This window comes from Centroberyx affinis, unplaced genomic scaffold, assembly GCF_046629955.1.
Source record: "Centroberyx affinis isolate AG114_WGS23_722 - 3 ecotype Tasmania unplaced genomic scaffold, CSIRO-AGI_Caff_v1 ptg002188l_1, whole genome shotgun sequence".
Classification (NCBI taxonomy): Eukaryota; Metazoa; Chordata; class Actinopteri; order Beryciformes; family Berycidae; genus Centroberyx; species Centroberyx affinis.
This window is the reverse complement of record NW_027280496.1, coordinates 93,861-117,691: the sequence shown is the minus strand read 5'-3', so window position 1 is coordinate 117,691 and position 23,831 is coordinate 93,861. Positions and strand designations below refer to the sequence as shown.

At 44.0% G+C, this 23,831-nt stretch overlaps 4 protein-coding genes across 5 annotated transcripts; 2 read left to right on the top strand and 2 right to left on the bottom strand.

The window, feature by feature from the left end:
* Nucleotides 1-7: 7 nt before the first annotated feature.
* On the top strand, nucleotides 8-3,482 carry vac14 (vac14 homolog (S. cerevisiae)). Its single transcript, XM_071532416.1, has one exon. It carries the CDS (start codon nucleotides 134-136, stop codon nucleotides 2,501-2,503), a length of 2,370 nt encoding a protein of 789 aa, XP_071388517.1. The 5' UTR covers nucleotides 8-133; the 3' UTR covers nucleotides 2,504-3,482.
* Nucleotides 3,483-8,412: 4,930 nt separating this feature from the next.
* trim35-13 (tripartite motif containing 35-13) lies at nucleotides 8,413-11,244 on the top strand. The gene is made up of 6 exons (XM_071532403.1): nucleotides 8,413-8,808; nucleotides 9,831-9,926; nucleotides 10,018-10,248; nucleotides 10,356-10,378; nucleotides 10,497-10,615; nucleotides 10,706-11,244. The coding sequence occupies exons 1-6, from the start codon at nucleotides 8,413-8,415 to the stop codon at nucleotides 11,242-11,244; spliced, it is 1,404 nt and encodes a 467-aa protein (XP_071388504.1).
* Nucleotides 11,245-11,510: 266 nt separating this feature from the next.
* Nucleotides 11,511-18,755, bottom strand: slc27a1a (solute carrier family 27 member 1a). Of its 2 annotated transcripts, none has more exons than XM_071532405.1 (13): nucleotides 18,366-18,755; nucleotides 17,287-17,454; nucleotides 16,792-17,186; nucleotides 15,682-15,849; nucleotides 14,807-14,876; nucleotides 14,591-14,682; nucleotides 14,390-14,499; nucleotides 14,061-14,270; nucleotides 13,845-13,971; nucleotides 13,605-13,742; nucleotides 13,023-13,187; nucleotides 12,729-12,875; nucleotides 11,511-12,637 (listed from the first exon to the last, which is right to left on the bottom strand). In XM_071532405.1, exons 2-13 carry the CDS (start codon nucleotides 17,451-17,453, stop codon nucleotides 12,480-12,482), a joined length of 1,947 nt encoding a protein of 648 aa, XP_071388506.1. In that variant the 5' UTR covers nucleotide 17,454; nucleotides 18,366-18,755; the 3' UTR covers nucleotides 11,511-12,479. The 2 variants fall into 2 exon arrangements, with proteins under 2 accessions (XP_071388506.1, XP_071388508.1); XM_071532407.1 differs by having other exon boundaries at nucleotides 18,370-18,755.
* Nucleotides 18,756-19,160: 405 nt separating this feature from the next.
* ptger1c (prostaglandin E receptor 1c (subtype EP1)) lies at nucleotides 19,161-20,461 on the bottom strand. Its single transcript, XM_071532402.1, has 2 exons — nucleotides 19,562-20,461; nucleotides 19,161-19,409 (listed from the first exon to the last, which is right to left on the bottom strand). Exons 1-2 carry the CDS (start codon nucleotides 20,459-20,461, stop codon nucleotides 19,161-19,163), a joined length of 1,149 nt encoding a protein of 382 aa, XP_071388503.1.
* Between the last annotated feature and the right edge of the window lie 3,370 nt (nucleotides 20,462-23,831).

Genomic DNA, 23,831 nt, shown 5'->3' with positions numbered 1-23,831 from the left:
TTATAAAAGCATTTCTGCTTTCGTTCATGAAGCCGAGATTTCCCTCTAACAAACGGTAAATGTTGCAGCGTCTTCTCCGCCGTATCGACGTAGATTTCAATAGACGGACTCCGGTTCGACCACAACTTCGAAAATGAACACGGAGAAGGACTTCTCGCCTCTGACACCCAACATCGTCAGGGCGCTAAATGATAAACTGTACGAGAAGAGGAAAGTCGCTGCCCTAGAAATTGAGAAACTGGTGCGGGAGTTTGTGGCCCAGAACAACTCCACTCAGATTAGGCATGTTATCCAGATCCTGGCTTCGGAGTTTGCGCTGTCCCAGCACCCCCACAGCCGCAAGGGGGGTCTCATCGGACTGGCAGCTTGCTCCATTGCCCTCGGGAAGGACTCGGGTCTGTATCTGAAGGAGCTGATCGAGCCTGTGCTCACGTGTTTCAATGACTCTGACAGCCGGCTGCGCTACTACGCCTGCGAGGCCCTGTACAACATAGTCAAGGTGGCCCGGGGAGCTGTGCTGCCCCACTTCAACCTGCTCTTTGACGGTCTCAGCAAGCTTGCGGCAGATCCAGACCCCAATGTGAAAAGTGGATCTGAGCTCCTGGACAGACTGCTGAAGGATATAGTGACTGAAAGTAACAAGTTTGACCTGGTGGCTTTTGTCCCCCTGCTGAGAGAGAGAATCTACTCCAACAATCAGTATGCTCGGCAGTTCATCATTTCCTGGATCCTGGTTCTGGAGTCGGTGCCAGACATCAACCTGCTGGACTACCTCCCTGAGATCCTGGACGGACTTTTCCAGATCCTGGGAGACAACAGCAAAGAGATCCGCAGGACGTGCGAGGTGGTGCTGGGAGAGTTTCTGAAGGAGATCAAGAAGACGCCCTCCAGCGTGAAGTTTGCTGAGATGGCCAACATCCTGGTCATCCACTGCCAGGTCGCAGATGAGACCAAACTCACTAATGATCTGATCCAGCTGACAGCTATGACCTGGATGAGAGAGTTTATCCAGCTGGCAGGCAGGGTGGTGCTCCCCTACTCCTCTGGCATCCTCACCGCAGTGCTGCCTTGCCTCTCCTACGATGACCGAAAAAAGAGCACCAAAGAAGCAGCCAGTGCCTGTAACCACAGTCTGATGAAGCTGGTCACCCCCGAGGACGATGAGGAGGAGGAGGAGAAAGGAGGAGGCACAGTATCACCATCCAGGGAAGACGGCCTGCCAAAGACGGAGGCAGACGGCAACGACATGCTGAACGCGTCACAAGAATCTGTTGGTTTCAGCAATATCAGCTTCTTTACCCCAGCGACTGCTGACAGGCCCCAGGTAACTCTGGACCTGGACGGCATCGTTCAGGTGCTGGACCGCCACCTCCATGACTCCTCCACTGGCATGATGACTCGCATCGCTGTGCTCAAATGGCTCTACCACCTCTACATCAAGACGCCACGCAAGATGTTCCGCCACACCGACAGCCTGTTTCCCATGCTGCTGAAGACGCTGTCCGACGAGTCTGACGAGGTAATACTGAAGGATCTGGAAGTGCTGGCTGAGATAGCGTCGTCCCCCGCTGGCCAAACGGACCTCGCAGGCTCCTGCGACAACACCGACAACAAGCTGGTGCTCAAGGTCCCGGAGGGGGCCAAGCCGGGCCAGCAGCCCAGCGCGGGCTCCAAGGCAGCCGAGTCGTCCCCCTCCACTCCCAGCATGAACTCCTACTTCTACAAGTTCATGATCAACCTGCTGAAACGCTTCAGTCTGGAGAGGAAGCTTCTGGAGAATAGAGGGGCTTTCATCATCCGGCAGTTGTGTCTGTTGCTTCATGCGGAGAACATCTTCCACTCCATGGCTGACATCTTGCTGAAGGAGGAGGATCTGAAGTTTGCCTCCACGATGGTCCAGACGCTCAACACCATTCTGCTCACCTCTGCTGAGCTCTTCCAGCTGCGCAACCAGCTCAAAGACCTGCGCACACAGGAGAGCTGCGCTTTGTTTTGCTGCCTGTATCGTTCCTGGTGCCACAACCCCGTGGCCACCGTATCGCTCTGTTTCCTCACCCAGAACTACAGACACGCCTATGATCTCATCCAGAAGTTTGGAGATCTGGAGGTGACTGTAGACTTCCTGATGGAGGTAGACAAGCTGGTGCAGCTCATAGAGAGCCCCATCTTCACCTACCTGCGTCTGCAGCTCCTAGACGTGGAGAACAACCCCTACCTGATCAAGGCGCTGTACGGCCTGCTGATGCTGCTGCCACAGAGCCAGGCCTTCCAGCTGCTCTCCCACCGCCTGCGCTGCGTCCCCAACCCAGAACTCATGAGGACTGTGGATGAATCCAAGTACATGGAGTCTAAACAGCAAGCCGCCTCCAAACGTGCCTCTCACGCCCAAATGGACTACAGCGAGCTGCTCCAGCACTTCGACCGCGTCCAGAGCAAGCACCTGGAAGTCCGACACCAGCGCTCCGGACGCGCCACTGACCACCCCGACAGGAAGCTGATGTGATGTCATTGTGCCATAGTGACCTCTGACCCTTGAGGACGGGGGGAGGAGCATAAAATAAGGATGGTTAATGATGAGAAAGAATGAAATTATATATATATACAGTATATGTATAAGAAATAAATTGTGAGAAAGAAAAGATTGTCAAGATGCTATTGAAGCCAAAAAGTATTAAATTAGTGTGTTGAAAACTGGTTATCACTGGAAGAAGAGAAGCACTGGTTATACATAGTCAACAAACAAGTGATATCTTTTATGAATTTACTGACCAATATTGAGCAGTGTTATGTGATGGAGAGATACAAATAATACTTTGAAAGGAACTGTAAAACAGATACTTTAATACATTGTAGACTATATACAGACAAATGTGTACAGCTACCACTTTCTGTGAGGATTTGGAGGATGCACATAAAAGTTCAGACAACATGATTGTTGATGGTGACAATACGGCCACAGCCTAAATTTCCATTATGCCCCGTCACTACCTGGGATGTTTTCCGCTAAATTATATCTTCACAATGCTTCAAGTCAAACACATGCCTCTCAATGTTATATATAGCACACACTACTGCTGCCATATAATTTCCATGTGAACTATTTTGTAATGGTGTACTCGATAAGAAGAGAGTTTACATTCAGGGTTGTCTTAATCTGGTTTCAGCTACAAAAGAAATATGTCACATGTGGAGTATTTACGTAGCTTAACTGAGACTGTCAACTATGGAAGGCATAGACTGAACTCTTGGCATAAATTCTGGGTATGTTGTTACACCTCTTGCCATTCTTTGCTGTTTTCATTTAAAGCCTCGATGGTCTGAAACTCCACCTCCAGCTTTTGATTACATTTCTTATTTCTTAGGTCATTTCTCAACTGATATGTATGCCCCCTTTCTTCTTTTATTACTATATCTGTTTGTCTTGCATTTTGAAGAAAGACTAGCACTTTTGTCATTCCTGTGTAAAAATCAATAAAGTGGACCATGTGATTAAAAGCCTATTGTTCCAGTGTTCATATAACAAACAAAATGTACTAATAGAAATGTTGGAGTTAAGTATGTGTGGGGGGGGAGCAACCAATGCCAAGTGTTTCCCTGTCTCATTACGTTATACAACATTGCCTACAGCCTTTTAAAATGGTCTAGTCAAGGTTTTGCTCTTGATTAATCACTCTGATTAGGCTAATTATACACTGAGCTCCAAATGTAGTCTATTAAGTCACTGATAGTTTTTCACATTGTGTTAATGCACTCTATTAACTTTGCCTTTAGATTTATCCAATGACCATGAGGTTGAAGTACTGACAGTTCGCCTTACTGTAGTGAATGAATGGTAACATTGTCTACAGTGCTGGTAAGGGTTTGTTATCAAGAATATGAACTGTGAATTTTTAATGAATAGAAAAAATGATTAATATAGTCTTTTTTGTCAATCTTTAATTGTACCTATAATGAAGAAAATACCCGTAAATGAAAAGTAATTGTACTTCTCAATCTCAAAGTCTTCATCATTTGAAATCCGTAGAGATAAGAGTGCAGAGCCAAAATGTCAAATACTTTTTGAGCACAGTGCGATTTTAGGGATGCTACCAAATGCCAGTTACAATAGTAAAAGTGCAAAAAAACAGCATACTTTTTGTATTTAAGGTTATGCAGTGAGAACCTGAATTTTATCTCAATCTTCAACATATGAATAATTTGATAATATTACAAGCCTTTTTATCAGTGAATTGAGTGCTGTAGAACTACTTGCCCAACATTATTGTAGCTAAACCAAATACTCATTATTTCCACCATACCACCAATTTTTCATTTGCATGCTTTGAAACTGAACTTAAAACCTGTGTCAGTGTACTTTTAATGTGTATGTTGATTTATGGTGCAACAAGAGGAGCTGGGCTGAGTTGTGCCTTACAGACCCCCCCCGCCCCCCTTCTCTTTTGCATGACTATAAGTGGTTGAACGCCCATGGTACATAGTGTACACACATAGGGGACATAGATCTTGCTGCCTGGCAGAGACCCTTCTGCCTTGCATTCACAGATGGAGGACGATGTGGAGGACAGCTCATGTAAGGGTGTGGACGAATCCTCCTGCGCTGTGTGTGGGGAAATCTTCCTGGTTCCAGTGGTGCTCAGCTGCATCTACTGTGGTTGTAGCTTCTGCAGTTCTTGTTTAGAGGTGTTCTGGGTACAACATGGTACTAGAGAGTGTCCTCTCTGCTTTGAAGAGAACCATGGACCTCCACAGAGAACATGTGAAGACCACGGAGAGAAACTGTCTCTCTTCTGCGTAGCGGATTTGGAGCCCATGTGCTCTCTGTGCCGCAAGTCCGGCCTGCATAAGAATCACAGAGTGTATCTGATAAAGGAGGCATTTGAAGATTGTAAGGTAAGCTTAGTGTGGGGAATAAAGTTTAGGAATTACACATAAATTATAGGAAAAACTTGCTCTATCCAGATACAGATGAGGACATATTTTATGTTGTTGTAGACCAACTGCCATTTTCCATCTTTTTATTTTTTGTTGCGAAGAATGATCTTCAGCTGTAGTGTTAAGTCATAATTGACATATTTCCCAGCCACTATGAGCATACATAACGTTGAACACTAAAAATGAGATCTGCAAAACTGTAGCATTTTGAAATGGAAAATGTGTAAAGATATACTGCAGTAAACTTTCACTTTCACAGAGACTACCTGCTCTCCCTTAAGGGCACCTTAGGCTATGGTGTAATATGGCTGTTACCATCTCCTCATTGTGCGTGTGCATAGAGGGTGTGTGTGCATACATGTACACACACCCTCCCATGCACACACATATGTAGATGTGTGTACACATACAAACGCACACAGAGCAAAGCAATCCATTTGTCCTTCCCCATTCTTTTTAATCTCAATCATTTAGATGCAATTTTTATTACAAAAAACTGCTACTACTTCACAATGAAAGTTATTTTAAAACCGAAATACTGTTAAAAACATTTTGTCAAATTAAAACTGCTGTTAATAGTCTAATTCAATTAGGTCAAATAGAACAAGTGTAAAAAAATAAGTTCAAACTACATCATGGAAAATGATTATTATGGAGTGTGGAATATCATATAAGTGTAATATAAAACATTAAAGTCAGATATTTTAATGTTTAAGTTACACAGAAACCAAGAAACATGTAATCAAAAGGAGGTTTGTGTCTGCCCAGAGACTGCATGCAGAGCAACTGCTAAATTGACAGCATAAAGTGTGTGTAGGATTTAGTGTCCATGAGGGGCTTGTTGACTCGTCTTAGCCGGCTGTTACTATCAGTAGCTCTGGTCTGGTGCCAACAATGGCATGAACACAAATCAAATCTTTGCTTGGCATGTCGACGAGGCTATCTCTTATTTGGTCAGGGAGCACTCAAGGTGGAGAGGAGGAGGCGTGGTAGAAAATACAACAAACAGAAAGTGATGCAAAGACACAAATGTAACTCTCTAAACTACATAGATTGTAGTCATGGCCAAATTTCTGTTATTGGACTCATCTATCATCTCAGTGAAACAGACACAATCAACTGAGTGTCTCTGTCTGTAGCTGAAGGACATTTATATTTTTGAAGGACTGATATAGTATATCATCTTGACATACAGTTATCCCTTATAATGATAATTTAAGGGGTCTGGGGGGGAAGGTAGACATGCATTTGGATGTATCAACTTTGAATTGCAGTACTATTGAATTGAAGATCTCTAAATTCTTCCAACTTCCATATTAACATCTATAGGGAAAAACCTCTGACCAGATCACTGAGTGCGTAAACATAGTCAGGCCTTCTCCAGATACACACGTTAGTCCATAGCTCTCAGAGAGAATAATGGACATTTTCACATCTACTATCTACTCCTGAAGTTCACAGACGATACAACAGTCATTGGTCTCATCCAAGACGGTGACGAGACTGCTTACAGACGGGAAGTTGGACAGCTGGTCCGATGGTGTAGCCACAACAACTTGGAGCGTAACACACTCATAACAGTGGAGATGATGGTGGCCTTCATGAGGATCCCCCCACCAATGCCCCCTCTTCCCATACTGGACAAAACAGTGATGGGAACCACTATCTAACCAGGACCTGAAAATGGGCAGCCAACATTGACTCCATTGTAAAAAAAAAAAAAAAAAAAAATGCCCAACAGAGGATACACTTCGCCAACTAAAAAAGTTCAACCTGCCACTCAGCAATCATAGAGTCTGTCATAGGATAGGATCATAGGACCTGACCTGCCCACCCTCCATGACCTGTTCATCTCCAGAGCCAGGAAGAGAGCAGGGGAAATCACTGCCGACCCCTCGCACCCTGGATATCACATATTCAAACTCCTTCCCTCTGGCAGGCGCCTCAGGTCACTGAAGGCCAAAACAACTAGACACAGTAACAGTTTCTTTCCACACGCCATCACATGAAGTCATGAACAAATAAATCTGGACACTTGATGTCTAGGCCTCTGCCATGTTGTATAGCTGTATATTTGTTTATAACCGTAAATAATACCTATTTTTGCACTATTGCATATATTTGCACTCTGTTTATATAATAATCACACTCAGCATCCTGCACTGATTGCCATTGTATGTGCATATATATGAATGTATGTATATGTCTTAGCGTGGTGTGGAAGTTTATATGTGTGGGGTAGGTGTGACTGTTAGGTATGTACAGTATGAATGTTAAGGAACGGGAGCTGGGGCTTTTAACCAAAGTCAAATTCCTTGTATGTGTTGCATACTTGGCCAATAAAGCCTGATTCTGATCTACTATGGTTGTGGATGAGTCCTCAACAGCTGAAAGTAGTTCTGGGAGCAGATAGGCTCTAAAGACTGTCCTGCCTGATTTGTAATAGACTTTGAACCTTAACATAGAATGTGTGAGAGGCGAGGGCACAAAAACAAACCCCCCCGTATATAGAGTTTACCCTATAGCTGAGGCAATACTGGCCTGCTCAGTTAGCTCATGATAGAGTTGTATTCCTAGAGCTTTTTCTTTCCCGACCCTCTCTCTCTCCCTTGCCCTATTTTTGGTGCAGCGTTGATCCTTGTGAACTTACTCCCACTACAAAATATTGGATTACAGTACAAACAAGATTAGCTAACTGTTAATTGCTCTTAAAGTTAACAAATTAATGTGTTGATACTGAGCACACATCTTGCTTTGAGGTAGCTGTTAATTAATAAGTAAAGTCTACAGACTGTGCAGACTCATATGGAGAAGAAAGAAATCTCAGTGGCAGTGAAGTGTTTGTCAAGAACCACTGGAAACCTAGAATAATATGAGAGCTGTGTATACTGTTTTTATACTACTTTGGGTTTGACTATATGGGATTTTGAATAGAGTCATATGTCAAATGAAAAAAAATCTTCCAATGGTCAGCAGAGTATTTCCTTACACACCCAACCTCAACCCAAATGGACTTCCTCTATTTATATCCTCACTGAGTTATTTTGGATATTGTTTCTCCTGAAAGTCTTTAATAAACCCTCTAATTCCACTGTGACATGTTGCTTCAACACACTTCTCGTATAACTTAGAGGCGACCATAGCATAACTGGTATCAGAGGGTCATCTTGAGTGCAAATATCTCACCATGACCCTCTTCTCTGCGATCATCCTTGTGTTATTCAAGCCACTGCTGGCTCATGTCTAGTCGGATACAATATCTTGATGCATTTTATTCTGAGGACGGCGTTTATTTGAATATGTGCAATGTGAATGCTCAGCATAACACAGCACAACATGGGATATTCCTGTGGGAGCTGAGTTATTGACACTTATTTCCAAGCATTACTGAGCTTTAGATGAGGCAGCCTCCCTGAAGCGTGGGAGGGGCGTTGTAACCATATCTGATCCTGCCTTGTCCTTAAAGCCCTCTAGAGAAGAATGGCCACCAGACGCGCTGAAGACGACCTTTCTTGTCCGATTTGTGGAAATATTCTCAATCAGCCGGTTGTGCTCACTTGCAAACACCGGTTCTGTAAAGCTTGTCTTAAGGACAGTTGGGACACACAAGGCAGTGGGGATTCACGCTGTTGTCCTCTGTGCTGGCGCCGTTCATCCATGGAGCACATAGTGGTGAGCAGTGTGCTGGAGAAGGCCTGCGAATCCTTCAAGGAGGACAGGAGCAAGAATGACCCAGAGGCTTGTGCGCAGCATGGAGAAAAACTCAACCTCTTCTGTCTGCAAGACTTGGAGCCTATCTGTGCTGTGTGTGAGAAAGCAGCTGCACACATCGGGCACAGGCTCTACCCCATCGGGGAAGGGGCTCACGACTGTAAGGTAGGCAAGAAAAAGACACATGGTTGAAGTCACCTCAAAGTGATTTTTCACTTTGGTAGAGCATTTAGATTCTTTGAAATGTATCCCTTGATATGATTCATCAAGAGTCAACCTCTGACATCAGCTGCTCTGGAAATCTTTGGTTACCATTGGAAATCAAGCTTTTCCCTCTCTTTCTTGCTGATACTTGCAACTGGAAAAAAAAATCTATTGAAAACTTAAGTGTATCTTGCATTGTTGCAGTTGGTCTTTTGTTTTAGATGTATGACTTTTTAGACCAGATTTTCAAAATGAAGAAAAACAAACAAACAAAAAAATACAATACAATACAATAATACTGGCCAGCCCCTGGAATTAAAATGGAGTGGCATTCTAAAGATTACGATTACTTAGTAAATATATATATTAGTATATTCATCATTCCACAAGCATTGTACCCAGACATTATTTTGTTTAATTTTCAACTTATCAATGCACTGCTTATTGTGTTTTTTATTGCAGCTTTGTGCTTCTCTGAACCTGATATACTCTAACACATGGCTATGTGTGAAGGTGTTTGGCAGGGTTCATTAACATTCTAATAATAGATTTATATTTTTGGTCAGCCAGTGCTTGGGCCCCTGAGGAGTTTGAAACTAGACTCCCATAAGGTTTCTCCAATGTGTGACACTGTATTCATTCTGCTCTCTCCACCTGCCCTCCTTGACTTCTTCTTAAGACAGGGGAAAGCCTTGAGCACGTCGAGGCTAATGTGAAATTAATTTATCAGCCGCCACCTTGTGTCCCTCTCTGGATTCTCACAGCTGCATGAATCCAGCTCCGCTAATATTGCCAGGGCACTTATCCAATTCTATAGATTTGTCTCTTTAATTCAATGCTGTATTGTGCAGCTTTGCATTTGCAGGGGAATGCTGCCGTGGAAGAGTGTGTGGCAGCTGAAAGGCCCACAATGTGCTGACAGGTTGGCCGCCTGCCAGATTGACCCTGTGTTAAGTGTTGATGCCTTGTCACTGACCTTCTAGGAGGAACTGAAGAGCGCACTGCTGCCTTTGAAAGAGAAGTTGCAGCTGTACAAGAAGGCGAAAATGGTCTGCGAGCAAACGGCAGAGCATGTCAAGGTACTGTCAGTTCCATCAGCAGCAAATGCTACTTTAAACATACTAGAGAAAGAGGGGGGAGTGATTAGCTTTCAATCATGTCTCTTTCCAGACCCAAGCTGAGCATACTGAGAGACAGATCAAAGAGGGGTTTGAAGCCCTTCACAACTTCCTGAAAGAAGAAGAGGCTGCCAGACTTTCTGCTTTAAAGGCTGAGGAGGATCAGAAGAATCAGACGATCAACCAGAAGATTGAGGAGATGAGCAATGAAGTCACATCTCTCACCAACACCATCAGATTAGCGGAGCAGGAGATGAGATCTCAAGACATCCCTTTTCTAAAGGTAAATAAGACTAATGCTTGGAAATACAAATCGAATTAAACCTAAATCATTATACGTACGTATGCAGATCACATGGTGAAAGTTGTTCTCTGCCATTTGCTTTTCAGAACTACAAGGACACAATAAAGAGGTATGTGCATCATAGTTACATTTAAGGCCCATCTACAGCCTTATTTTTAGGATTATAACATAGCTTTAATGAAACAATTCACACCATTCAGAGAACTAATTCCACAGTATCATTTCAGAACCTGGCGACGTCCCTTGGACCCAGAAATGATTTCCGGTGCTCTGATTGATGTGGCGAAGCACTTGGGCTCTCTGAGATATCAAGTGTGGGAGAAGATGAAAAGCATAATTAAATACAGTGAGTTCTTTTAGCAGCAATATTGGTCATCTCATATTGGTCAGCTCTTTCCCTCACGCTCATTCACTTGTGCCTCTTTTGCTCCCCAAGCTCCTGTGGTTCTGGATCCCAACACAGCAGCTAGCTGCTTCATCCTGTCAGAGGATCTGACAGTTGTACAGAGCTGCACTCAAATCTTCAAGCTGCCAGACAATCCAGAACGCTTCGACATCAGTGCCGAGATGCTGGCCTCTGAGGGCTTTCGCTCTGGGCGTCACAGTTGGGATGTGGAGGTGAAGGACAACACCTACTGGGTGGTGGGTGTAGCCAGCGAGTCCATCAACAGGAAGGGCAAGCACGTTCTGACGCCGGCAGAGGGGTTCTGGACTATAAGGTTTCGCAATGGAGAACATAAGGCCTGCACTGCGCCGTGGGCCCCGCTGACCATGACCAAGGAGCCACAAGTGGTCAGAGTGGTGCTGGACATGGACCGAGGCAAGGTGACCTTCTTCGACCCTGGAGAGAGAACGCCCCTCTACACCTTCACAGATATCATCACACCCAGAGCCTTTCCATACTTCTGCACTGCCTGCAAAGAGCATCCACTGAAAATCCTCCCCACAAGGATATCCTTATCAGTGGAGTCCTAATTCACCATGCAGGCAAGCAGCGTTTGCATCACTACAATACAGAAGAAAGCTATTATCTGATGAAAGAAATCAAGGGCTGCAGTTTAATTAAGCTTGTGAAGAATAGGTCATTTCTGTTTTCCCTGAGAGATGATTGTGTCAGTACAAAGGGCAAGCCACAGTACTAGATAGCTAATAATGTAAGAAAAATGAGCGTAAGATCTCTAAAGTTTTATTATGAATGACATTAATCAAACACAAACATGTTTTAAAATATTTAATTTGGGTTACAACCAAACAAATGTATGCCGGGAGATCTGAAATTATGCTTAGGTTCACAATTATTTATACCTACATTAATGTACTAATAAGACATCAGTTACATAGGATGGCGATCGCTGTGTGTGTGACTGAGCTTTGTAAGTCTTGAATCTAAAGATTTATTACTGTGATTTCCACTGTCTTTGAGCTCTTTTCCAGGAAAAGCATTTAACACAAATATTTTGGAACACAGATGTAAAAATTCATATAAGGCACATACAGGAACAATGAGTGTGTATTTGCAAATCAGTGCCAGTGCAATCTGTTCATTACTTCAAACATGATAAGTAAGTGGGTTTAGTTTTTCCATCAATATGTAACATTGCATTAAAAACCTCTAAGGTTAGTGTCCTATCTAGCGGCCACATGTACTGCATGTTGCATTCCACTCTTTACAGCCTCATCCTGACACACAGCAGTAACTCCATAACTTCACGCTCAAGTATTGCTTGAACCCACACAGACGTGATTATTCTTTCAGAATATTTCATTAAGGGAGCATACCCTGTAACACAAAGCTTTCCTCGATACCCATCCATGCCGTCATAACCAGCAGACAAATCTTCATATTGTAACATGTATCCTATTTCAAGTGGGATCCGCAGGATGCTCACTTCATGTCGGTGAAGCTCAAAGGCTTTTGAGGTGTTCATTTGGCTAAACTATGAGAAGGAAATGTTTAAAGTACAAGGGAATAAATGCCCTCACACTATGTCCTGGTGTGTTATTCATACAGTGTTAAAACATTACCTGCAACAGTGCTGTGGCTGCCTATTTAAGTAGCCCTTTCATCTAGGGTCCCTGAATGGTTAAAATCCAGGGAGGAGGTGCAGAAAGACTCAGACTGATGCCGACACCAGCATACAAATGTATGCTCTCTTTCTACAGCATCTGTCCAGCTGAGGCACCCTGACTGCCCCACTAGCTCTTCCATCTCATAGACACATTCTTCCCTCCACTATAGCACTGTATAGCTCCTCATCTACAGCCTCGTAACGCCCAGCTCTGGAGTTTAAAAAGTAGATCTGGTCAGTTGCGTGACGTGGGTCAAATCCCTCCCTCTGCAGCCTGGTCTTCTGGATTTTAAATGTACCTGAAGGGAAATGGAGAGACGCAGAATATCATCAATGATTGTGCAACTTTTTTATGAACTTAGGAGGGATATTAGGACTGTGCCAATTTACCCGTGGTGTCTACATGTGGGGAGATTCGTAGAAACACAGGTCTGGCATATGGAGGAAGGACTCGTTGAACCTCCTGCAAGAAAACGTTGCAGTCAAATGTCCCCGTCGTGTCTGCGATGGCCGCCATGCCTGCTTTCCCTTCCACACCTGGGTATGAGACATTCAGATTAATGCTTGGCAAGTAGGACAGAAACAAGTGCAAAGCAAAAAGCTCCAAAAGGAAAGGGCAACTGTGGTCCCAACGTGCTCCTAAAAGTAGACACAGTACTTTAGTATACAAAAGTTATGTGTCACCTGGCACTGCCACCCCATAGACGGCCACATCCGTCTGACCCAGGAGACTGCTGAGTGTGCCCTCCACCTCGGTAGTGGAAACATTTTCCCCTCTCCAGCGGAATGTGTCCCCACTGCGGTCCCTGAAGTACATGTAGCCCAGATCGTCCATCACCAGCACGTCACCTGAGGTCGACACGAAAAGGAGATTGATTTTCAACCTTGGATCAAAAGGCTGAAGGAAAAATAAAACGCTGACAAGGAATCAAAGCTCATTAAGTTTGTAATAGATCATCTAACATAAAAGTTTTTGCCTTTCTGACTGGCAGACAGACCGGCTGAAGGTTTATGATAGCTAAGAAGTGGAGGAAAAAAAAACACCCAACTGTGGTGATGAACTTCAGTTTGACTTTGAGTTAAGTATTTATAGTCAAAGAAGTGACTAGACACTCATAACTCATTACCCCTAATGAACGCTGACAAAGGCAGCCTGGCTATTCTAACACTGCCTTTATTTTTTATAATGTCTCAATTTTCAAGCTTTTTGCACTATATGGAGCCACTACTAGTAATGCGATTTTGTGACAAAACTTGACTGGTAACCTGATAAATACGCAGAGTCGTTTTTCTTGAAGACGTTGTGGGCTATCTTCTTCCTTGTAGCATCCTGGCTTGCGTAGCCATCGAAGCGCCGCAATGGGTCCTGTTGGTTGATGCGACCCACCAGAAGCCCCGGCTCCCCTGCGAGAAACGGAGGAGGTTAATGGAGTGGTTTCAGGAGACCAAAAGAGAGACACAGACAAGGTTAGCGATCAGAGACAACAATATCGGTGTAGGAGTTACCTGGACGGCAAGGCACACAAAGACCCTTGCTGTCCCGAACCAGCTCCATGGTTTCCTCGTCAACCTTCACCAGACGGATCGGGTACACATTGGGGAGAATGCGGCTGTTGAATCCACAGGCTCCCACCTGGCGAGACAGAAAATTAGCTACACTCCGATCCAATTCATTTTGTATCAGTGGAGACACAAGTAAGATCGGCCGTTGTGTTTGCTGACCTTGCCGTCCATGTTGGCAATGCTACAGTTACACTCAGTCGCTCCGTAGAACTCGCCGACCTGCGCCACCCTAAAACGCTCCGTGAAGGCTTCCCACACGCTGGGGCGCAACCCGTTCCCCACTGCCAGCCGAACCCGGTGACCCTTCTCTGATGGCCGCACCGGCTGGGACAGGAGGTAGCGGCAGATTTCCCCGATGTACTGCACCACCTACAGGGAGAAAACAGTCTTGTTATTATGCCACTACTAGTTCAAAATGTACAGTTCATACTAATTAATTTGACAAACTACGCCACCTCTCAATATTCTGCAGATATTTAAGCCCTTACAGTGCAGTTGTACTTGATGCAGTCTTCCCAGAAGCGGCTGGCAGAGAATTTCTTCTTCACTACCACAGTGAGGCCATGGATCAGACACTGGCCAACTCCCATGATATTACCTGACAAGGAGGAGAGAGCTGATACTTAGGATATACAGGCCTAGCAGGAAATATTAGCATTCATCAAGAGCTCAAGGCTAACTTTACATACCTGCTGAGTGATAGAGCGGCAGGCAGTCATAGATGATGTCATCAGGACGCATGCGGAAGGCGTAATACCCAAAAGCAGCAATCCGGTAGTAACTGTTGGGGAAACAAAATTAAAAAAAATTGAATAAACCCAAATCTAAATCTATCTAAAATGAGCTGTGCAGTAACTGTAACAACTCTACAGAGTGATCCTAGTGGTAGCTCAAAGAAAACATACCGACTTTGTACCACAATGGCAGCCTTGGGCAGTCCTGTGGTGCCAGATGTGTAAATATAAAATAGGCGGTCTGTAGAAGAGAATACAGTACGGCATTAAAACTGGAAGCTGAAATGGTAAGATACATATTGTGTCTTCACAGTATTTTACAATCCTCATAAGAACCTGAACTCTACCACAGTCCATACGTTACCCTTGTCTATCAACAGATTTTGAAGACATCCATCACTGCTGAAGTCATGCATGCATTCAATAGTGCTAGCAATAACATCTCCTGATTTGTGAAAGAAAGTCACGACAGAAAATTTAGCTTTTGTTTTCCTGGTGAACATTTTGTTATTTTAAACGGGATGCACACACTTTTGTGGCTTTTGCTATGCCTTCATACACCTACCATAGACCTACTACTGTTCAGGAGAACTAAACGGTAACTTTCCATTAGTGATTCAGACAGTACGCACCTCAACCAGTCAGTGATATCTACCCTAGACGGCTCTTGCTGTGCACAGAAAAATGTCAAGAACTGTCCTGAATACAAAATGACTCATAACTCTCATAAGTTCTGCACAGCCAACTAATCACTTCGCCAGGCACAAGTAAGATAATTCTGAGTGAAACTCAGTTCAGAAACTAGACAAGTGAGTGAGAGAAATGAATCTATCTGTGGGGCGTACAGATTCATTTTCTACACTTTGGGAATTTAAAAAACAATAACAATCCAATGGAACAAGCAAAAAAAAAGGGTGATCAGTCAAACATAGTATAAGGACACAGTTGTGTAAGAGTTGTTTAAAAGCGGACTCCCCCTTAACATGTTTACAGATGAAGTCCTGAAGAGAGTCAGAGTTCAACTCAGTGGGAAATGGGGCACTCACCATTGAAGCCTTTGGGGAGAAGGCAGGGGGGAGGGGGGAGTGTAGATGCAGAGGCTAAGATGGGGTCCAGAGGTTGGGCAGCCAGACAGGCCAGATGTTCTGCACTGAGCTCCCCTGTACAGAACCGTACCATGGACTGGCCCAGGGAGGAACTCACCTCCAACATGGCTGACAATCAGGAAAGGAAAGGAGAGGAGACAGGAAGGGAGAGAAGACATCAGTCAAGCCAGTTCAAGTGCTATAGTTTGCATAACATATAAACACAACTATTAGTGTAGGTGGAATAAATGTGTAAAAAACAAACAGACTTCATTTAATTAACCTTTTTTGTAAAAAGCAAGACATTGATTATGATGTCATTGTCTTTATGAAGCAATATTGCCTACAAAACAAATGAAAAAACATTCAATAGACACAGTGAAGTCACAGATAAGCAAGTGTGACCTCACAGAGACCATGAAGACAAAGCAGAGAAAAGTGTAATGTCATAGAGAGACAAACAGAATGTTGATTGATGTCACAAGCAAGTATAATGAGCATAGCTCTACAGACAAAGAGAACAGAGGAACAGATGGAATGTTGACCTCAGAAATTTGATGTCACAAACAGGCTGAATGTTGATCTCCAACAGCGTGATGTCATAGAGTGTTCACCACATGTCACAGACAATGAACAGTGTGACATCACAGGACACAATGCTGACCAGATAGAGTGATGTTACAGACAGAATGTTAATGAAATACAAAATGTCACTAACGAACCAAATGGAAGAGCCTAGGTAGAATGTTTAGCAGTCGTTATGACTGCTAAATAAATGAATACTAATTGTGAAATAGATATCAAGTTATAAATGTCCTGAGTTAAGCATCTGTGTTTCGCCGTGTGTATATTCTGTTTGTCATGTAGCAACACTTAAATAGTGAATATTGCAGTTGATCAGAATAGGATCACAGTTAACTTTTTTTTTTTTCACAATGAAAAATGATTGATGATGTAATTGCTTTTGCTTACAATGATCATCATCTGCATTTTTAAAAATCAACTACTGAATAATAGGCATGATATTAACTCCCCAAGCAGCCTTTCCCCCCACGTTTGTCATAGTCTTACCATCAGCAAGCTCAGCTCCAAACACAATGCCCCGCGATGCTGACACTCCAATACAATGTAGGAGGGAATCACGGCGGAGGTTGAAGTTAATGAGTGCAGCTTCCACCCCCACCTTGGCGAACCCCAGCCAAAGGGCCACCTGTAACGGCCTGCTCTCCATGAAGAGGGCCACCACGTCCCCGGACACCCACCCCTGACCCCGCGCCCACTGGGCCACAGAGTTAGACAGCTGGTCCAGCTGGGTGAAGGTCCATGTTTCCCCTGTGGCCTCATAGATCAGAGCCGGTTTGTCTGGGTGGAGTTTTACTGTCTGGGCAAAGATGGAAGGAATGTTGCTCCCACGACGCATGTAACGCCACAAAGCCAGCTTCACTCTCAAGAGCACATACAGGCCACTAGAGAGGGTTACAGGAGGAAACACAGGGAGAGATGAGATCAGTAAAGCTGTAGAGCCACAAGCATGATCAGAACTTTATTTGGTCACATTTAACTTACTTGAGGTCTCTCTTCGCAGTGCGCGCTGCAATGTAGAAGTATTTCCAGCTGCTTGTGCCCAGGTAGACCCCAAGGCCTGCTGCCAGACTCCAGGGCCAGGAGACCCCGAAGAGACGTAGCAGACCCAGGGAACCCAGAGAGACTGAGACACTCGCCACATTGTGCATTCTTGTCATGGAGGAAATGGGGAAAGATGGGTTTTTGGGACAGGATGGACATAAGTTGAGACAAACATGGGTTTAACTTGGGAGGTTGAATGGTATACTGTATAGACAAGTAACTTAGCTTATGTATTATCTTAAAGAATGTAAACAAACACCCAAAAAACTGCTGAAGTTGTCAATAAACATATATCAACATCCAGGCAATGTGGAACAGAGTCTACCAGCTCACATCTGGGCAAGGTACACGGATGGATGTCACAACAGGTCAAATTACACTCACCGAGCACTTTATTAGGAACACTTGTACACTTGCTTATTCATGCAAATATCCATTCAGCCAATCATGTGGCAGCAGTGCAATGCATAACATCATGCAGATACAGGTCAGCAGCTTCAGTTATGTTCACATCAAGGTGGTCATGTTCACATCAAGCATCAGAACGGGCAAAAAATGTGATCTCAGTGACTTTGACCGTGGCATGGTTGTTGGTGCCAGACGGGCTGGTTTGAGTATTTCTGAAACTGCTGATCTCCTGGGATTTTCACGCACAGCAGTCTCTAGAGTTTACACAGAATCGTACGAAAAACAAAAAAACATCCAGTGAGAAGGCGACGGAAACGCCTTGTTGACGAGAGAGGTCAGAGGAGAATGGCCAGACTGGTTGGAGCTGACAGAAAGGCTTCAGTAACTCAGATAAGCTCTTTACAACTGTGGTGAGCAGAAAAGCATCTCAGAATGCAACACAGCGAACCTTGAGGCGGATGGCACTTTGGTACCCAGTTGACATTGAGCCGAAAGCTGATACCTACCCAGTATAAGTAAGGTGTTCCTAATAATGTGCTCGGTGAGTGTATGTATGAACAGCATCGCTACTGCGCAAAATCTAAATGCATGCAATGTAGACAACAACTTACCTACCAATCAGCAGCGAACTGGAGCGATGTCACCTTTCACCCACTAACCCTGTCTGCAAAAGTTGTAGTTAATGAAACGGAAAGTGTAGTCGCTGTATTCAAATCCACCTCCGGATGTCGAGAGCGTTGGATGGAAACAATGTAGCGTTTTAACAGTAAACTATCAGTTTCGAAGTGTTACAATAGTTTCATAGCTCACTGCTTGTCAACGCGGTTGTTGTAGTAGTAAACGCTTCACATCCAAACGACATTTGAGAACGTGTCAAACATACGTGAGCGAGTCCTGTAGCCCGGCGTTCAAGGGGGAGCGTTGATAATTTCTGAACGACTGGAGGATTTGTTCGAAATCTGAATGAGAATTGGAAAATGTAGAGTGAATCCGGCTATTTTCTGTACTCCATATTGAATGGTGTCATTGCAACCGGAGCACCGCCCACATTGGGTGTGAGTCTCCTCAGCGAGCTCAGCCATTTGATGAACTGGACGCTCGTCATGCCTTTCTCAAATCTGATTGGACAATATTCACCCCGTCCAATTGCTTCAGTTTATTTCAACCACCAGAATTTTCAGGTGCCCGTTGTGTCGAATCGATAGCACAGGACACCGGTAGATACTACAAAATAAACGTGTGAGATGGGTTAACCCCTTTTTGTGCTCTGTTCATACTGCAGTCTTACATACTTTTGGCTGGCACAGCATGGCCCCCACCTAGCCTTGTTGGAAATAATTAAGAAAGGTGTTATAGTCGTATTCACAAGTAAGAGGGGAATATAAATAGGGAAAAGAGTGTCATGGTCAGCGCAGACTGGGGATCTGCCTGCGTGAGTCTGCACAGGAGCTGCCTGCTGTCGTAGTGGATCCCTCTGTGTGGAGGGCACAGCAAACTCTGTACAGCACTGCTCTCCTTAGTAAGATGTAAACCCAGGGGTCCAGGATCTGATTCCAGGAGGCCATGCGTAACCCCAGTAGAGTTAACCCTCCTGGCTGAGGGACTGAGGCGCTGGAGCGTTGGTAAAACTGTGTCACTGACACAAGAATGTGGATCTGTTAATATAAGAGAGACATAATCACTTATGAATGTAGTACTGTATCATTTACAATATTCAGAAACTATTAGGGACTGTAAATATACATCAAGTGACTACTAAGGGTGGAAAGAAACCTTTAAACAGCTTGTGTTAAGTGACAGTACTTACAAGAAAGGGACTCCAGCACACACAGGAAACCACAGTGATCACAGCCAACTGTGCCATCATCTCCACATCCAGTGAGCAGAAAGAGGAGGAAGACGATGAGGATGAGGACGATGCATGACGGTGACACCAAGCCACTGACTTTGGCTTCTGGGAGCTCACCCTGGCCTGCAGCAATGCCAGGCCACTTGTGATGTTACAGAGCAGGGAGAGTGTGAGCGCTGTGAGGCCCAGACATGAGAAGGCCAGGGCCAGGTTGGTGTCCGCTGTAGATCGCGGGCCGTGGAGGGGCAAGAAACACCAGGTGCCGGGAAACTGGGGAGCGTAAGTGCCGACAGCGAATAGAGGCAGCGCTGCTAGCAGGAGGGCGAGAGAGGACAGAAGCAGCACAACTCGGCGGACGAGAGTCACTGTGATGGTGGCGGTGTGGAGCAGCGGCTGGGTGATGCCCACACAGCGCTCCACTGCCATGGCACAGCCCAGCAGCAAAGGGCACAAGCCAAAGAACACCATGCTTGCCCCAAAGATCTGGCAGAAAGTCTTGGCAGGCTCTATGGCCTGCATTGTCACATTGTACCTCTGACTATGATCCATGTGCACATACATGGCAAAGGCACCGGGGATCACGTGACCTCCGAGATCAGCCAATAGCAATGCCCCTGCCAACAGCAGAAACGGCGCTTTGGCTTGGCGGCGAAATCGGACGCGGGATTTGGCCAGGATGCCCAGAGCAGTGATGTTGGAGATGGCGCCAAAGGTCATGGTGAAGCAGGACATTCCTAAGCCTGAAGATCTGATAGGTAGCGAGGTGCTGCTATTTAGCAACAGGGGATTTGGGTATTCAGAGGAGTTGATCTCTGACTCGTGGGGGAGGATGGAAGGTGCAGAGGAGGGAGAAGCCATGATGCAGCAGAGAAGGTGTCCTCAGCTTCAGTGTCATCTACGGAGAATTACAGGCAAAGTTAAAACTACTTTCAATAAATATTTCTCACAATCAGCACCTGTGCAGAGCCTGGGTGAATTGTTAAAGTCTTTGTGCATTGATTCAAACCTATTGAGCCATAATTTCTAACTAATATCTTTACCTCATTGTGTTCTGCTAATTTCTAGGCATCTTAAGTAATTCATACACTGTGGTACAACAGAGAAATCTTAAATGCGCTATCATGCACTAATGAATGCTTTGACACATGCTTCACTGGGAAGCGCAATGATTGATTATTATAAGTACGTTTGGTCTGCCAATGGCTCTCCAGGATTTGGACCATAATTAGGAGAGCTGCTGTTGCACAGGCAGTAATGAAGAGGAGCCAGAAACAGAGCCTCTTTCTTTTTCTGAAACTCTACCCACTGTTTTTCCTTACCCATCATTCAAGCACGGGCAAATATGTGATTGCTTGGACTGAATGCCTGCATGCACTCTCACACAAGCGAACTCTCAGAAATACGAATAATCATGGAAATGACCCGTGAAAGCTGAGCATCCAACAACAGGATCATTTCTGTATCTCTTGTTCAGAGGATGTTTTAAGGATCAGAGGATTTTGTTGGCATTTCTGCCTTTATTAGACAGTCACAGTAGAGAAATTTGGAGAGAGACTGGGAGGTGACATGCGACAAAGGTCCCAGGCCAGATTCAAAACCTAAGATGTTGCGGTTAAATGGTAGGCGCCTTGGCCAGCTGAGCCACCAGGACCGTCCCACTGGAGTATTTTTAACAAATTGTTCAACAACTTGCCCTTTAGTATGGCAATGAAGGAAACTTGTGTAATTTTTGTTTCATGCTGCTTTCATGTGGTTTGTTTGCACAACATATCCTCAGACCAGACATTGTGTATGCCCGTTGCATGAAAATTGTTCTCCTTTTCAGCACATTTCTTGCACCTGTGTAACATCTTCGACCTGCCACAAACACACCTTGCTCATTTATCTTTTACCCTTTCTGGAACCTCACCATAACAGCTCCACAGCTGCTCTCTTTGACAGTTTCCTTAACTCATTACTTGGTTTCAGCCAGTGTTTTTGCTTTGGCTGAACTGTCATGATGCAATGAGTTTTTGTCAGTTTGTGGTATATATGTGTGTGTGTGTGTGTGTGTGTGTGTGAGAGAGAGAGAGAGAGAGATGGGTATAAAATATGGGATACAAAAACACCTCACAATAAATATTCTTTTCTTGAGTTGGGTAAATTACATTTCCCTTGCTGATGCTTTGTGGGAAAGATATTGAAACCAAACTCATGGAGAATTATGAGAATTATCAGTTTGAGGGAATCTGCCAACAACAGCCTTGCCTCCGCCTCTCTACTCAATGTTCAACTTTGACCAGGGGTTGCCAGTTTGCTTTGGCAATTTCCACTCCAGTGTAATACATGCAACAGACACCAGACCAAACGTCTGCAAGAGGTTAATGAAGTCTCACTCTCCAGAATGATTTTAATCTCAGCCTGTCCACAGGGGCACAGCAGTGACGTGCACAGACTCTCTTAGAGACGGGGTGAAAATCATAAAAAGGACACTCTTCTCTAACAAAGCCCAGGGATTCCAGGGGCATGCTTTCCTGGGAAGAGATTTTTCAACACACTGCTTTTATAATTAATGTAACTAACTTCTGATGACTTCTGAGAAGTCAATAGCAAATCTAGAGAAAAGTAAAAGTCCTGCCACAAAAGCAAATTTTTAGTCTGAAATAAGTTTATAGTACTATTGATACAAGAACTGACTAATTGTGAGTTTTTAATGTATTATTATTGTTATTATTTAAAAGTATACTGTTTCTTTTGCATTGTGATGTGGAACAATTTCTTTAGAGTGTTTTCTTTGGTGGACTTTGCTTCTGATTCTATACACATTTTCCTTAGAGTTGGCATTTGAGTCTAGTTCCTGGGGTTTCAAAGAAAAAATAAATTATTTATCACCCTCTTGATGCTTTATGTGAAACCTTAGACTTTTTATTGAGTTTTTCCGGTCCAATATCTCTACTGAATTCCATAGTGATATTAAACTGTGTTTTCCCAATACTAGACAGTGACTAGAAAATGAACTCATCCCATTACCATCCCAAAATGAACCATAGTGGGCTTTATTATTCTAACAGAAAGTTCAACCTATACTCTTCAACACCCCAAGAGTCATGTTTCATAAGAGAAAGTTTTTACTCCTCAAGCAATTCAGCCCAAATAAAATAAGTGAGTAAATAAATAAATAAATACATTTTTTATTTTAGACTTTCACATTAATTTATACTTAAAATGTGCAATTTAAAGTCACAGATCCCCTGATGGGTGGAGAAGGCTGCTTGGTGCTTCAGTGAAAATTAATTACCTCCACTGCTCCCCTTATGTCCATGCCAGTACTGTACAGCAATACTTTTAATACAATTAATTTGTATTTTTTTCCACTTGCGTTCTCTCCCCTCTTGCCTTATCAGCAGTCAGTGTACTAGCAGAGAGAACAGGCAGGTGACAGCTAACAAGCAGCAATTTCCCCGGGGAGTGTCAATAAATGACAAGGGCTCTGCCTGATTAAAAGGATTTCCGCTCAGGAGCTCCGTTCAGGACAGGCGGAATGTGACCAATGACGAAAGAAACTTGTCATGTCAAACCCATTTGCCATGCTAATGCTTCAGACGGATGAGTGATGCCGGCTACTGTATCTTTTCCCACACAACAAGCCTCTGTTACTCTGAATCTTGTTGATTTCTCATTATCTTATGTTTCAAACACTGGGTTTCATTCCTCAACAACTACGGCAGGATCAAGATGCTAGTAATCATTAAGGCTTACACAGAAAATACAGAAAATTATAAATGCCCTGCTAAAATTGGGTTAGTGCTCCTTTGGCACTATCCATTTTTCAATAGCCTCAATTGTCAAGGCTTAAAAATCCCTCTTTAACTTGTCTCCTCTCCCTCTCACCTCCCATTCATGACTAAAGTAGATTTAATAGACAAAATCAATAAGAGATCATAGCTTTCCTAAGGATTCACCTCGTTAGTCTATTTCATGGAAAGATAAGTGTACCTTCTTTTGTATAGTCAGTCTATATTTCAGCTTTCACTAATTTAGTACCAGATACAAATGTGTAAAGCATGTTATCAAAAAGTAAATGAACATGAGCGTGGTTATCAATAGTAAATTAAACTTACCTTTAGATGACTTGTTGATGAATTGTTTGGAATGGCACAGAACAGAGGAGAGAAGAAGAGTGTTACCCACCTGCTGCCTCAGTGTGTCTCTCCTGTCTGCAGAGCTGCCTGGTTCGCCACAGTCAATC

What these genes read in the sequence shown, in the direction of transcription:
- vac14 (XM_071532416.1), top strand. Translation starts at nt 134, where the DNA reads ATGAACACGGAGAAGGACTTCTCGCCTCTGACACCCAACATCGTCAGG.
- trim35-13 (XM_071532403.1), top strand. Translation starts at nt 8,413, where the DNA reads ATGGCCACCAGACGCGCTGAAGACGACCTTTCTTGTCCGATTTGTGGA. An exon ending in AAGGGGCTCACGACTGTAAG is followed by an intron (nt 8,809 to 9,830) that starts GTAGGCAAGAAA and finishes CTGACCTTCTAG; the next exon opens with GAGGAACTGAAGAGCGCACT. An exon ending in AAACGGCAGAGCATGTCAAG is followed by an intron (nt 9,927 to 10,017) that starts GTACTGTCAGTT and finishes GTCTCTTTCCAG; the next exon opens with ACCCAAGCTGAGCATACTGA.
- slc27a1a (XM_071532405.1), bottom strand. Translation starts at nt 17,453, where the DNA reads ATGCACAATGTGGCGAGTGTCTCAGTCTCTCTGGGTTCCCTGGGTCTG. An exon ending in TGGAGCTGAGCTTGCTGATG is followed by an intron (nt 15,850 to 16,791) that starts GTAAGACTATGA and finishes CCTGATTGTCAG; the next exon opens with CCATGTTGGAGGTGAGTTCC. An exon ending in CGACTCTGCGTATTTATCAG is followed by an intron (nt 13,188 to 13,604) that starts GTTACCAGTCAA and finishes TGTCGACCTCAG; the next exon opens with GTGACGTGCTGGTGATGGAC.
- ptger1c (XM_071532402.1), bottom strand. Translation starts at nt 20,461, where the DNA reads ATGGCTTCTCCCTCCTCTGCACCTTCCATCCTCCCCCACGAGTCAGAG. An exon ending in TGTGCTGGAGTCCCTTTCTT is followed by an intron (nt 19,410 to 19,561) that starts GTAAGTACTGTC and finishes TTATATTAACAG; the next exon opens with ATCCACATTCTTGTGTCAGT.